The sequence below is a fragment of the Podarcis pityusensis genome (genome assembly GCF_964106645.2).
Source record: "Podarcis pityusensis genome assembly, chromosome: 3".
Classification (NCBI taxonomy): Eukaryota; Metazoa; Chordata; class Lepidosauria; order Squamata; family Lacertidae; genus Podarcis; species Podarcis pityusensis.
The window spans coordinates 31,365,758-31,380,203 of record NC_138026.1 but is presented as its reverse complement, the minus strand read 5'-3'; the positions used below and the strand labels follow the sequence as shown (position 1 = coordinate 31,380,203).

The 14,446-nt window shown below is 47.1% G+C and overlaps 1 protein-coding gene across 1 annotated transcript; it reads left to right on the top strand.

Moving 5' to 3' along the window:
* Nucleotides 1–420: 420 nt before the first annotated feature.
* On the top strand, nt 421–5,705 carry LOC308474047 (uncharacterized protein; the record flags this gene model as incomplete). Its single annotated transcript, XM_081000018.1, has 2 exons — nt 421–1,087; nt 4,476–5,705. The coding sequence occupies 2 exons, from the start codon at nt 421–423 to the stop codon at nt 5,048–5,050; spliced, it is 1,242 nt and encodes a 413-aa protein (XP_080856144.1). The 3' UTR covers nt 5,051–5,705.
* Between the last annotated feature and the right edge of the window lie 8,741 nt (nt 5,706–14,446).

Below are 14,446 nucleotides of genomic sequence, written 5' to 3'. Positions count from 1 at the left end.
CATCTTGTCCCTTTTCCCTTCTGACTTAACAGTGGCCTCTGGTGGCCAGACCGGGTAATTACAGGGTCTGCCTGTAACAGTTGAGTTCACTCCACAGTGGCCTCTAGTGGCTGTTTTGGTATTGCAGGGTGCTGATTTTACCTGCTATTAGTGTTTCCTGGTGATTCCTGTTGCCTATACTGGTTGGCTAGGCCTCCGGATACGCCGGTGGCGTTGGGTTATTCCCATACCTGCTAGTTATTTTCCTTTTCCTGATTATTTGTTATTTTACTCACCAATAATTTTATTGTTATTGTTATTATTTTCATTACTATTACAATTGTTTTAATTTCAATTTAACTTCAATTAGTTTGATTCGGAATTTAACCCCCCCCCCCTTTTTTTTTCTTAATTGATTTTCTGTTTAAGCCTGTAGCTGGAATGGCTCCAAAGAAGGCAACGAGGAAGTCTGGCCCTGCTCTTACTGCAAAGCGGCCCATAAAAGGCCCATCGCAGGCTCTGCGTTCCCCGCAACCTGCCCAGTCTCTACAACGCATCCGATCCATGGTCTCTAGCCTGGCGGGTGACCCAGTGGCCTTGGCAAGGGTGGAGTCCGAGCTGGATGGTCTGCTCCACCGCTCCTCTACCCCGTCGTCATCCTCTGCAATGATGAGTCCTACCTTCGGTGCCTCGTCTCCGGTGGCATCATCTAGTGGAGATGAAGGAGGAACATCGTTAGCCGGGGGGGGGTTGCATGATAGTCAAACAGCACGCACCCCGGTCTTACCTGCGTCGCAGGTTATTGTGGCAAGGGGTCGTGGCCATACCAGGGTTGGGGCCAGTAGGAGGGGATCAGCGCCGGACCGCGTGACGGGGGGTTCACCTCCGCGGTCTTCGGTAGCAGGGAATCAGACGCCGGGTCATTCACAGTCAGTTTCTTTTCAGTCGATCCCAGGTGCAGTGCAGCAGGCTGATTTATCGGAATCTTCAGTGGAGGATAGCCTTCCCCTACCTCCAAAGACATCTTCGGGTGGGCTCCGCCGCCGCAAGAAAAGCTCCAAGAGGCGTGCCAAGAGGAGACGTAGAGGCACCTCGTCTTCTTCTTCAGGTACTTCCTCCCAGACTTCTAGTAGTGACGAGGAAGCGTCCCTTAAGCTCTACTGGGGGTTCGGGGAGACCTCGGGGCTCCCAAAATGGGTGTGGGAGCGGAGGGCAAACTCCCATCGGGCCAAGTATGGGGCAGTACAAGATTGCCGTGATGGGGCACTGGTGCCTGACGTAAAAGTCTCCACCAATTCGGCCAGGGATATTATTCCTGGGGCCCACCTGTCGGCCAAATTGCGGTCCAGGATCCTGGACGGCCGCTATGTTGATATTTTCTGCCTTGCCCCTTCGCTCGAAGGTCAGGAGCCCTTAGACAAGGGTCTGCCGGCATCTAAGAAACGGACGGTCTTGTCAAAAGCAGATAGGACTTTTGAAAGGTGGTTAGATAGCTTCCAGGTCTTTGCTGGAGTTGTGTCTGCAGCTTATCCCAGGAGATCCCTGCATCTTTGGGTATATCTGTCCATTGTCCGCTCGGCCTTTACGATGGCCGGGGAGACTGCTGCGCTGGCCTACGATCAGAATTTCAGACGTAGGGCAGCCAAGATCCCCACGGCCCGCTGGGATCGGAAAGATTTGGATGTCTGGACCACTTATGTGGCCCCCCGCATTGATAAGAAGGTTCCTGATTCACAGAAATTCAGGGCCGCCCCGGCTAGGTCGGGCCGCAAGCCGTTCTGCTGGGACTTCAATAAGGGTGCCTGCTCACGGCAGCCTTGTAAATACGCGCACGTGTGCGAGAAGTGTTCTGGGAACCATCCCGCATCCACGTGTGCAGGGGGTCGCCGGCCCTTTCGAAAAGGGGGGGGCTCCCAGCAGCCTCCAAAAACCGCTGCCCAGGTTCCTGCCGTTGGAGCCGGAAAGTAGTGTCTTATCCTCCTTAGCTTACACCCCGGTAAGGTTACAACCGTTGCTATCATTGCTAGAGTCATACCCTGATACCAAATCGGCCTCTTATTTGCGTGAAGGTTTTTCTTTAGGTTTCAGAATCCCGGTAGTTTCCAACCCAGTGGCTAGGAACCCTGCAAACCAAAAGTCGATCAAGGATATGCCAGAGGTGGCGCGCAAGAAAATTGAAAAAGAATTGGCTTTACGTCGCATGGCCGGTCCTTTTGCCGCCCCCCCTTTTCCCAATTTACACATTTCACCTTTGGGTATAGTTCCCAAAAAAGCTCCGGGGGAATTCCGCCTAATCCATAACCTCTCTCATCCTATAGGCACGTCAGTAAATGACGTGATTCCCCCGGAGCTTTGCTCGGTGAAATATGCTTCCCTTGATCACGCGATCAAGATGATTCGGAAATTTGGGCCGGGCGCCTTACTGGCAAAATGCGACATCGAATCGGCATTTCGGCTGCTTCCAATTCATCCCGACGATTTTTGGTTGCTGGGATTTCAGTTCGAAGGAGGATTCTACTTTGATAAGGCTATGCCCATGGGCTGCTCAGTTGCCTGTGCGGCTTTTGAGTGTTTCAGTTCATTTTTGGAATGGGCCTTGCGTGAAAAGACTGGACTGGGCGGAGTCACGCATTATCTCGATGATTTTTTGGTCGCCTCTGCAGGCAATACAGGGGACTGCGTGGCGTTGTTGCAGGCCTTTGCTTCCTTAACGGAAGATCTAGGCGTCCCCTTAGCGGCCGGAAAGACCGAGGGTCCTTCTACGCGGCTGACTTATTTGGGTATCTTATTAGATACTGTGGCCCAAACTTCTAGCTTGCCGCCTGAGAAGATAATCAATTTGAGAAAGGTTATTAAAGATCTTGTGCCCTTAAAGAAGGTTACCTTGCGGCAGCTTCAGTCGTTGCTGGGCCACTTGAATTTCGCGTGCAGGGTGGTCTCCCCTGGGCGACCATTTTGCTCCCGCTTGGCCAAACTTACCTCGGGCTTACAAGCCCCGCATCACAGGGTACGCCTTCCTAGTCAAGTGCGGGCTGACCTTGATATTTGGTTGGAGTTCTTGGAGGACTTCAATGGGGTGTCCTTGTGGCAGGACACTTTGAACCTGCACAACGACTTCCAGGTGCATTCTGACGCTGCTGGGTCCTTGGGGTTTGGATTGTATTGGGACGGCAGGTGGTGTGCTGAGCGCTGGCCGCCCGCTTGGCAGGGGCAGGCTATTACTCGGGACCTAACTTTTCTTGAGTTTTTTCCCATTGTAGTGGCAGTGCACTTGTGGGTCGAGCATTTCAGGGACCATCGTGTTTGTTTCTGGACTGATAACCAGGCGGTGGTGAATGTACTGGCCAAGCAGTCTTCACGGTCCCCTAGGGTATCTGCCCTTCTACGAGCCTTCGTGCTGCATTGCTTGCGTTTTAATATTGTGTTTTCTGCTCGTTTCGTCCCGGGAATTTCTAATGAGATTGCTGATGCTCTGTCCCGTTTTCAGATGGAGCGATTCAGGTCCCTGGTGCCAGTGGCTCGAGACCGTCCGGAAATTTTCCCGGATCATCTCTGGAACCTTGGCAGAACTTAGTTTTACAGGGAGTAGCTGCATCTGTTGCACCCTCTACCTTGAGGTCCTATAATAAGGCCTGGGCAGATTTTTTATTATTTACTGGGCAGTCTATTGGGGAAATTACCACCTCCCATTCCACCTCTCAGGTGCTCCGGTATCTGGCGCATTTATTCCAGATGCGTCGGGCGGTTAGGACTCTTCGACTGCACTCCGCAGCAATTTCCTTTTTTAACAGGGCATATTTTAACAAAGACCCATGTCGGAAGTTTGTGGTCCGTAGGGCCTTGGAGGGATGGGGGCGACTCACTCCTTCCAGGCCCATTCCCAGACGCCCCATTACATTTGAATTGCTGGCGCAAATGCGGTCTAAACTGCGGAGCATCTGTTGGTCCAAATTCGAGGCGCGGCTATTTTCTGCAGCCTTTTCATTAGCTTTCTTTGGGGCCCTGAGAGTCGGTGAGGTGGTCCTTGAGCCTAAGCGGGACGGAGGTTCAAGGGGTTTGCTGATACAGGACGTTAGTGTGTCTTCACGTGACCTGCAGGTTAATGTCAGGAATTCGAAGACAGACCAACTAGGCAGGGGCGCCGTTATTACGCTCCCTGCAACTGGGGAAAGTGGCCCTTGCCCGGTGAAAGACCTTACGAAGTATCTAGCCTTGCGTCCCGGCGGTGAAGGGCCCCTTTTCATTCACGAAAATGGCCGCCCGCTGGTGAGACACCAGTTTACTAGTGTGTTGCGTAAAGCTGTCGCGGCTTGCGGCCTTCCGGCTCCAGAGTTTGCCCCTCACTCCTTTAGGATTGGAGCGGCTACAACCGCTGCCCACTGGGGTTTGTCGGTAAAAAGGATAAAGGACCTGGGACGGTGGAGATCGGACGCATTCAAGGTCTACGTGCGAAAATAATGTGTTGTTGTACTTACATGTGTGTGTTTTAACCCTAGGTCAGGCTGCTATCCGTATCTGGATAGTAGGGCACAGTATTGTGCACTGGGCTGCGGACAGAGCTCGCCAGTCAGGACTGGGCGACGGCCTGGGATTCCCGCAGCACGTACAGGTGTCCTGGATCTCCAGAAGGGGGATGCTGTGGTGGGAATTTTTACCTCTCATGCGAAGGCGTGTCCTCCAGTTTGGCCCTCCTTCAGCGATCGTGGTGCAGCTCGGGGAGAATGATATGGTTTCCTCTTCCTGCTACGGGCTGCGTGCTGCCATTTTACAGGACCTGGGGGAGCTGGCGGCACTGGTGCCGACATCTAAGTTAATTTGGTCACAGCTACTTCAACGCCGCATTTGGCGAGGTAGCCCTTGCCCAGCTGCCACCGAACGTGTGAGGAAGCGGATTAATTCCGCGGCAAGTAAGCTGGTGGTGAAGTTGGGCGGGTTTGTTATCCCTCACCCTCTTATTTCATTCAAGGCGGTTGAATTTTACAGGGATGACGGGGTTCATCTCTCGCCAGTTGGGAATGATGTGTGGTTGGATGCTATGGTGTCCAGATTGAGGGTGTGGCTTGAATTGTGAGTGGTTGGCGGCGAGCGTAAGGGCTCGAATGGCGGTTAGGCATTGGTTAAAATTGGTTGGTGGAGGGGTATGGATTGGCTGTGCCTGCCCCTCCAATGCTGCTGCTGACGGGTATTCCGTTAAAGGAATTCTGAAGCTTACCATCCCCTTCGTCCAAACCCTGACGGCAGGGTGCGGGCCGCGTAAGCTTCAAGGAACATGCGCGGAGTAGCTGAGGGCCTGTGACGCAGCTCCAGCTGACTCTGACCTTGTTCCTCCGGGACTGACTAGGGAGTCAGTGCTGTCCCCCAAGGCGGGGGGTGACAGCTAGTCATAACCAATGCCTAAGCAACCACTCTCAATTTGTATGCAAATAAAGTTGTGGCCAAAATTATGCCAAAAACCTTAAACAAAAATTATGTGTGATGTGTGAGTTATTGGGGAAGGGGTTTTGGGGGACCTCAGCACGCAAAGCGTGTTCTCATAGAAGAGAGCACGTGTTGCGGTTGGGGCCGAACAAAACCCCATTTAGTGCCAGGCCTTAGTTGGCTAGAGTCCTGGGAGCAGATTGGAAGATGTTGTTACTGGGGTAAATTTGATGTTGCCAATTTAGGGGTGGGATCAATGGCTATATAAAGGCAGGATCCACAGCTTTCTCTTTCTCTTTTGCTGTGGACACCGGATCTCCCGCCCGCCCTCCCTTGTTTGGGCTTCCGCTCTGACCTTGCTTTGCCTGTCATGGGGTCGCTCGCATTGTTGCGGGGGCCCAGTAGGAATTTTTCCAATTGGCTGATTAGTGCGTGCCTTTTGGGTTTTGCCTACTGCTTAGCAAATCGTCACAACTTGTAAGGTTGGCGGTTAGGCATTGGTTAAAATTGGTTGGTGGAGGGGTATGGATTGGCTGTGCCTGCCCCTCCAATGCTGCTGCTGACGGGTATTCCGTTAAAGGAATTCTGAAGCTTACCATCCCCTTCGTCCAAACTCTGACGGCAGGGTGCGGGCCGCGTAAGCTTCAAGGAACATGCGCGGAGTAGCTGAGGGCCTGTGACGCAGCTCCAGCTGACTCTGACCTTGTTCCTCCGGGACTGACTAGGGAGTCAGTGCTGTCCCCCAAGGCGGGGGGTGACAGCTAGTCATAACCAATGCCTAAGCAACCACTCTCAATTTGTATGCAAATAAAGTTGTGGCCAAAATTATGCCAAAAACCTTAAACAAAAATTATGTGTGATGTGTGAGTTATTGGGGAAGGGGTTTTGGGGGACCTCAGCACGCAAAACAGAGCTAAGGGGAAAAAGGACACAAATTCCAAAGCACTTCCTTTACCTGTGCACCTATTAGCACCAGATGGCTGCAGAAAAACACAGATGTGCTTCCTTCCAGGAATCACTGTGTTTCCTTTTGGAAATGGGGCACAGTGGAGACGGTGGTGTCTTAATGATGTCTGTTTTATTTACACATATCTACAACCTGAGCCTACGATGGAAGGGTTCACAGCATTAATGCTCCAAGAGGGCCTTGCTTCCCCCCAGCCTTGGATTTACACAGAAATCAACCATTGCTCTGACTCTCTTTGGCTTCCCAGCCTGTTGCTTCCTGCATCACTCAACTCTCTGTTTTCAACTCTGCCTTTGCCCTTCTAACTACCCGCAAGTGGAGGGAGGGGTGCCCACCCATTTGCTGCCTTGCTCAGAGCCCCTTCCTTTGCTCCCTTTAATGGTCCATCACCCAGGCTATCACCTCACCAGGAAGCTAATCTGGCCATTCCCAAAATTAGAAGGGGAACCAAGCATTCAGCACCGACCCTCCTAAAACTCATAACAATATAGATTTCTACAACTTGGGTGCCCCATCCAGAGATTCTCCCACATAAGTATGATTGCAATGAACAAGAGCAGCAGAAGACCCCAGTACAGTGATACCTCAGGTTACATACGCTTCTGGTTACAGACGCTTCAGGTTACAGACTCCGCTAACCCAGAAATAGTACCTCGGGTTAAGAACTTTGCTTCAGGATGAGAACAGAAATTGTATGACGGCGGTGCGGTGGCAGCGAGAGGCCCCATTAGCTAAAGTGGTACCTCAGGTTAAGAACAGTTTCAGGTTAAGAACGGACCTCCAGAATGAATTAAATTCTTAATCTGAGGTACCACTGTAGTGTAATTTATGCCCTTGGATTGCAAGGACATAAAAATCATTTCATTTGCTGAACAAAATCAAACAATTTCTATGGCGGTGTCGGTCAGTTTATATTAATTGAAACAAAGGCCATTGGAGAAGAATACAATGTCTGGGACTTATGACTTCTGAGAGCTATTTTTACATGACTTTGGCTTGTTCCCACATGACACACGTGATGTTTAAGAAAGAAAGGAAAATATTGTTATGACAAAACTCCCTTCTCATCTACACTGAGCAGAGCAAGAGCTTCTCACTCTCATTTTAATGTTGACTTTTTGTGATCCTACAGAGGAGGAAGGGGGAAAGAAAGAAAGAAAGAAAGAAAGAAAGAAAGAAAGAAAGAAGGAAAGAAAGAAAGAGTCTTAAAAAATATCAGCCAGGCAGCTGACTGGAGAGGTAGATTTTTATTAGCGGGACAAAATAGGCAAAATAAACATTGCTCGGTTTCTTTCTTTCTTTCTTTCTTTCTTTCTTTCTTTCTTTCTTTCTTTCCAAACCATTTTTGTTGTTGCTTTTTTTAAAAACGGTAGCTTCCACATAAAGCTCATCTCTTATGAATGAACAAATGATGTTTGTTCAGAGTTTAGACAAACTGCAGCCCATGTATAATGGCGGGCATTTCCTCTTCGGGAAGATCTCCAGTGAATCGGTACATTCAGGCAAACCTCTCGACATTAAAAGCCATCCTCCCCCAGGCTAAGCTCAGTTTATCCAAAGCTATGCTTATTACATGTGCTTTGGTCAGCAGATATGCAAGGACAGACAATAGGGTCTTTTCTGAAAACAATAGCCAGTATTAAGAATGTCATCAGCTATAATGGCCATGAAGGGGGACAACTCTGCTTTCATATGAAAGCTTTTATAAGGGAACAGCTTGTATGAGTGTGTGTGTATTTCATAGTTATGGTTTATTTCATTTTTGAAAAAGAAATAGAAAGATCCACCAACAAGAAGCAGGAACAGCCCCTCCAGTCTTCTTCGAAGACCTGGTTCGTGAAAGGTACTATTTACAGTGCATGCCCAGGTCCCAAGAATGGAAATATTAGGTAATAATAAAATCCCAGAGCTAAGCTTACTAAATGCTAAACTCTTTCTCACACTGCTATGTTTTATACAGCACCAGGGACTTCATCATAGGAACAAGCCTTCCAATTCCAGACCGTGTGTTGAATCATCATCATAAAAATAAATAGAAATACTTACTCAAAGAGTAATAATAATAATAATACTCTATTTATATTCTGCTCTTCTACTTACTTGAAGTACCCAGTATTCCTTCATTTAATAAAATTTTTCAAGGTTCGTACTCAACCCAGCCCATAAAATAAAAGGCTCATTCATGCACAAAAGCATAGATCTACTCCTTTCAGCGTTGGGGGGCAGTGGGAAGAAAAAAAGAAAGAAATTGGTTATGCTTTGATAGCTGAATCAACGAAAGCAACTCAGGGACTTGTCCAAAGGGATGGGGGAAAGGTTAGCTGGCTGTTGCTGCATTACTTGCAGTGTTTTTCTTCACTTGGGTATAATGTTTTTTGACAGTAGCCACGGGGCTTGCCTGCCACTTCAGTAACCCTACCGGTTTTTCCGCGATGAATGGATGTGTGTGTGGAAATTAGGGGGAACAGTCGCTTTTCCCCTTAATTTCATCAAATTACATGCATGGTGATTTTCGATAAGCCAGGCCGCAATGCCTTTTTCCCTTTGGCTTGCATGCACCTTAAAATAAAATAGAACATTCTAAACAACCCGTTTTCCATATCTGAACAGACAGCAAAGATAAGCACTTCCTTATGCCCCTTTTCAATTAAAACCATAGATGGTTCACAGTGACATTATTTCAAAAACGTAAGAATGTTGGAGAGCAATTTAACCCATTACCAACTGCTGCTCCCCACTGAGAGGGACAGGAAAAACCCACCTTACTTTCTTCCTAAAGATACTGAACATTTCATGTAAAGAAACTGAAGGTACATTTTTTTCACCTTTGGTGGACGTGCCCAAAGATTAAGGCTTTCTGGGAAATGATATATAACGAATTAAAAAAGGTATTTAAGTATACCTTCCTTAAGAAACCAGAGGCCTTCCTCCTGGGCATAGTCGGCCAAATGGTGTTAAAAAAGGATAGAACTTTCTTTATGTATGCAACAACAGCAGCAAGAATACTCATCGCAAAGTATTGGAAGACACAAGAACTTCCCACGCTGGAGGAATGGCAGATGAAACTTATGGACTATATGGAACTGGCGGAAATGACTGGTAGAATCCGCGACCAGGGAGAAGAGTCGGTGGAGGAAGATTGGAAGAAATACAAAGACTATCTTCAGAAACATTGCAAAATTAAAGAATGTTAGAGTGATGTTGGACTGAAAATAAGCAGTTTCCAGCTGTACAGGTTAAGGTTAATAACAGACTAAGACTAAAGATTAGGATTAAAAACGTTTAATGAAATGGAAATTTGACAATTAAGAGGTAAAATTTTAATGTTACATTATATTAAGACTAAAGATTAGGTTTAAAGAAGTTGAAGTTATATATTTCAATATTATATTAAAATTAAAGATTGGGATTAAAAAAGTGGAAAAGAAATTGCTGGACAAACAATTTGGATTGGAATACAAAAGAGGGAGGTATGAGGAAGTCCAGAAAATAAGTAAATTTAAAAACGGAAACGGATTAGAGATATTGTTTTTAATTGTTATGGTTTTTTTATTGTTGATTCTTGTTTTTTGTGTTTTTTTTATTTTATTTTCGAAAATTGTATTGTGTATTTGTGTATCTTTTTTGATGTTCTTCTTTTCTTTCTTTGTTGTTTAATTTTTGATTGAAACTTTAATAAAAATTATTAAAAAAAAAAAGATACTGAACATTTCATGCAAATAGCCGAGTAGCTTATGTTTCCTTCCATACCTTAGAATAAAAGGCGCAGAGGCCAGATACCAGCTGCTCGGGCGTTTGGGACCCGCATGATCCAATGTCCCCCTCAAAGAGAGATGCCCTCATCGCAAAACAGGAGAAGTGTTCTAGGCTTGCCCTATACCCAAACATCTTATTTCTATGTGGAACTCAATCGTGTAAGCACCCACCAGGAGCCTGAAGTGGTACAGTCCAGATACAGATTTACCACCATTTCTGCTAGGAGAAGCCATTGATACCAGGGGTCAGGAATCTCTTTCACCCCAAGGATCACAGTCCCTCCAGAGTCCTGGCACAGGCTTTGGCTAAACATTTCTAGATCCCTGCTTGTGAAATCGACACAGAGGCCTAAGCTGCATCAAAATGTTGGCAGAGGTGAAATGAAGGTCTGCCCATTCAAGAAGGCACATTGGGGCCTTGGGTGCAATAAAAGGACAAACTTGAAACGTTTTAGGCATTTTCTGTAGCTTAACCATAAATTTTCCAACTCCCCGCGACAGTGGTCCACAAAGGGAATCAGGCCACCTGGAAACCAAAATTGGGTTGGAAGCCAGACTGAGGTGGATCCAGAACTCAGTATAATCAAGAAATACATGGAGCAACAAGCAACGCTGACACCAAACCCTACATATACTAAGTGAAATAGAAACATCGCCACCTGACCCCACTCTCACCCATCTCTCCCCTCCTCCACCTCTTTCCCCCTTTTCTTCCTAATGTCTCAACAAATGAAAATGATTTGTAAAAATGTTACATGGGGGAAAAGACACGAGAGAGAGAGAGAGAGAGAGAGAGAGAGAGACATTGCACACTTTTGTAAATCAACAAAATCTTTAAGGGGGAAAAAAGAAATACATGGAGCAGAATTTCCACTTCTCCTTTGAACAATAACTCCTCCTCTCCCAATAACAAAGACTTCTTGAACAAAGGTCTCACCACACCCTCTTTATGTCTATGGGAATTGCATCTTCTCTTAGCAAGGCATTTGTCACCTCCTCCATCCATCGGGACAGTCACCTTGAGGTTACTCCAAAATAGTCCTGAAAGGCATGGGTCAAGTTTGCCAGTGATAGGTCACACCTCAGAAGAACGCTATCATGGCTGTTAGTTCAATGTTCAACCAACAAACTTGGAAATGCTACGTTCTTTTTCTCCACCACCTCTTCAGCTGCTAGGTCTTTGCTCAACTCCCACATAAAACCCATCGAATTCCACGGAGTATCAGTATCGACCCTACTTTGGGAATCAGTGACTAAGGGCTTCAAAGTAATAGCTAGCATCTTGACTTGGGCTCGGAAATGAATTGAAAACCAGCACAGACAACCCAAGATTGGAGAGATCTGCTTTGTGGAATAAAAATCCAGCACTGACAACATTCAGACATGTCCAAATAGAGGGCAAAGGCTTTTGAAGTTGCAAAATGCTATTTATACTTACTTGTGGAGTAAATCGTGCTGAAATCAAAGTGAGTTACTTCTACATAGACATGCATATGTGAAAGTATCTTTGCATATTAGTCTTAAACAAGTTTACCTGGATTTCAATAGGGTTGACTTCCAGAAAGTGGGCTTCATTGATTAGAAAACTACAGGCACCCAGGAAGCATATGTGGAAGTGGAAAGAGGGCTAAAAAAATTTCCCACTTTTGTTCCTGAGCTTTTGTTCAATGCTTTGCCTTGAAAATTCCCTGTTTCATCTATAATCACACAAACCTAGCAAGATGACCAATTCTGTTCTGCACCCCTGTGCCATGTAATTATGTAAGTAATTAGCAAGCAAGATTCTGTAATGCTTGAATCTCAGGTTAATTGAAACTTAACACCTGCCTGAACTGGTAATGGATGTAATAATATAACAAGATCAGGTCCTATTGAATTGCATAAGCTTTTCAAGCTGGGAGGTTTTGATCTTTTCTGTAATAGTTTTAACACAGAGCTAGAAGAAAGTATTGTGTGTTTGTGGATCGTGTTGAAAAATAAGCCTGAGACTGAAAATGAAGACACCCCCCCCCCATTCAATCAACTTTAAAAGGGGAATGGGGAAAACCAGTGAACATTAATGTTTTTGACTGGAAGAAAAGGTAGTTACCTTGCCGAAAACATGGTTGTTCCTAGCGGACTATTTAACTAAGATGCTTAAGCCTGTGGAGGCAATAGAAGCAAGACCCCAATCCTTCTTACCTTATATGAGAGTTGTTGGCATCTGTCTGTCTTGTGAGGCAGTGAAGGAGTGCCCCTTTGGGGTGAACTCAAACCACTGGAGAGTCACAGCGCCTGCTGCGGCTGCGGAGACCTATAAAGGAGAGACATGTTTTATTGCAGCGGGGGCAGATAATGGTGTCCGGTTGCGCTGCTGCAAATGCACCATGGCGTTTCTTCTCTCTGTGCTCCCCTCCCAGCGGTCATTCCTCCTCTGGTCACTGCTGTGGGTACACGACCTGACTGTCTGTCTCCAGGCACTGCGGTCATCAACAAGGGATTCCCACACAGTGGGGTTTGATGTTGCCAGCTTTTGTTTCTCGTTTGCAGACGTCTTTGTAATGCAGAGTTGGTCTGCCAACAGGCCTGGGGCTTGAAGCCAGCTCCCCATAGAGCACATCCTTGGGGATCCTGCCATCTTCCATTCTGTGGACATGGCCAAGCCAGTGCAAATGTCACTGAGACAGGAGCGTGGGGATGTATTAGGAATGGGTATATGAGAGTAGGAGGGACGCGGGTGGCGCTGTGGGTTAAACCACAGAGCCTAGGACTTGCCGATCAGAAGGTCGGCAGTTCAAATCCCCACAACGGGATGTGCTCCCGTTGCTTGGTCCCTGCTCCTGCCAACCTAGCAGTTCAAAAGCACACCAAAAAGTGCCAGTAGATAAATAGGTACCGCTCCGGTGGAAAGGTAAACAGCGTTTCCATGCACTGCTCTGGTTCGCCAGAAGCGGCTTAGTCATGGTGACCACATGACCCGGAAGCTGTACACCGGCTCCCTCGGCCAGTAAAGCGAGATGAGCGCCGCAACTCCAGAGTTGGCCATGACTGGACCTAATGGTCAGGGGTCCCTTTACCTTATATGAGAGTAAGTTCCACGGAAATCAATGGGATCTGGGGTAGGGCTGTCAGCTCTCTTCTGGTAAGGCTTCTGTGTCTTTAACATACAGTGGTGCCTCGCAAGACGAAATTAATTCGTTCCGCGAGTTTTTTCGTCTTGCAAATTTTTCGTCTTGCGAAGCACGGTTTTAACAGTATTAACGGTTTTAAGAAAAAGGAAACAAACTCGCAAGACGTTTTCGTCTTGCGAAGCAAGCCCGTAGGGAAATTCGTCTTGCGAAGCAACTCAAAAAACGAAAAACTCTTTCGTCTTGCAAGTTTTTCGTCTTGCGAGGTACTACTGTATTATAACAAGCAGAAATCCAGCAGCTGAAGCTTTCACCTGGTCTGCAGACGAGGGCATAGGATCAATTTCACCTGCTGCATTCCCTCCTACCATGAAACCGCTAAAAGTTCAATACCCTGACCAGGAAAAAAAAAGTGCAAACCAAATATTCAGACCATTTAGGACCACCAGATGAAAAGGAGGAGAGGGTTCCCATCTCTGTGATCGTTGTATAGGATTTGTGTAGTTCTCCATTCAGGATGTGGAGAAGGCAACTACTGAAATCTTTTCTTCCTCCAAACCATTAAAGGGACTGGAGCCTTATTTCTCTCTCTCTTTCCTTGCCTATTCCTTTGAAGCTCTCCTGGCTCACCTGCTACTCATGCTGCTCGCTCAGCCTGCCTGGGTCTCCTCACTTGCACACTCCCCCCTGCATGGTCCGCCTGCCTGCTGTTCTGTCATCCCGCTGCTATTTGAGTGGCCACCTACTTGCGTCTGCACAGACTGCAGCATGACAAGGGTGACAGGCAGCAGAGCCAGACCAGAGGCTGGTGATGCAGCCCCCCAGAATTCCACCAGAGGGGAGAGCCAGTGTGGTGTAATGGTTAGAGCGTTGGACTATGACCTGGGTGACCAGGGTTCAAATCTCACTCCGCCATGAAGCTCACTGGGCCACCTTGGGCCAGTCACTGTCTCTTAGCCTAACCTACCTCAAGGGGTTGTTGTGGGGGTGAAACAAGGAGGAGGAGAACCATGTACTCCTGAGCTCCTTGGAAGGTAAGGGTGGTATGTAAATAATAATAATAATAATAATAATAATAGTTAAAAAACAAATATGTCACCCATCCGGTTCTTGTGCAGCTACTCCTGACAAATATATTTCTAAAAAAAATTCCACCAGAGGCTTGATTGGCTATCAAGATTGGCTACTCTCTGATTGGCTACTCTCTGATTGGCTAACAG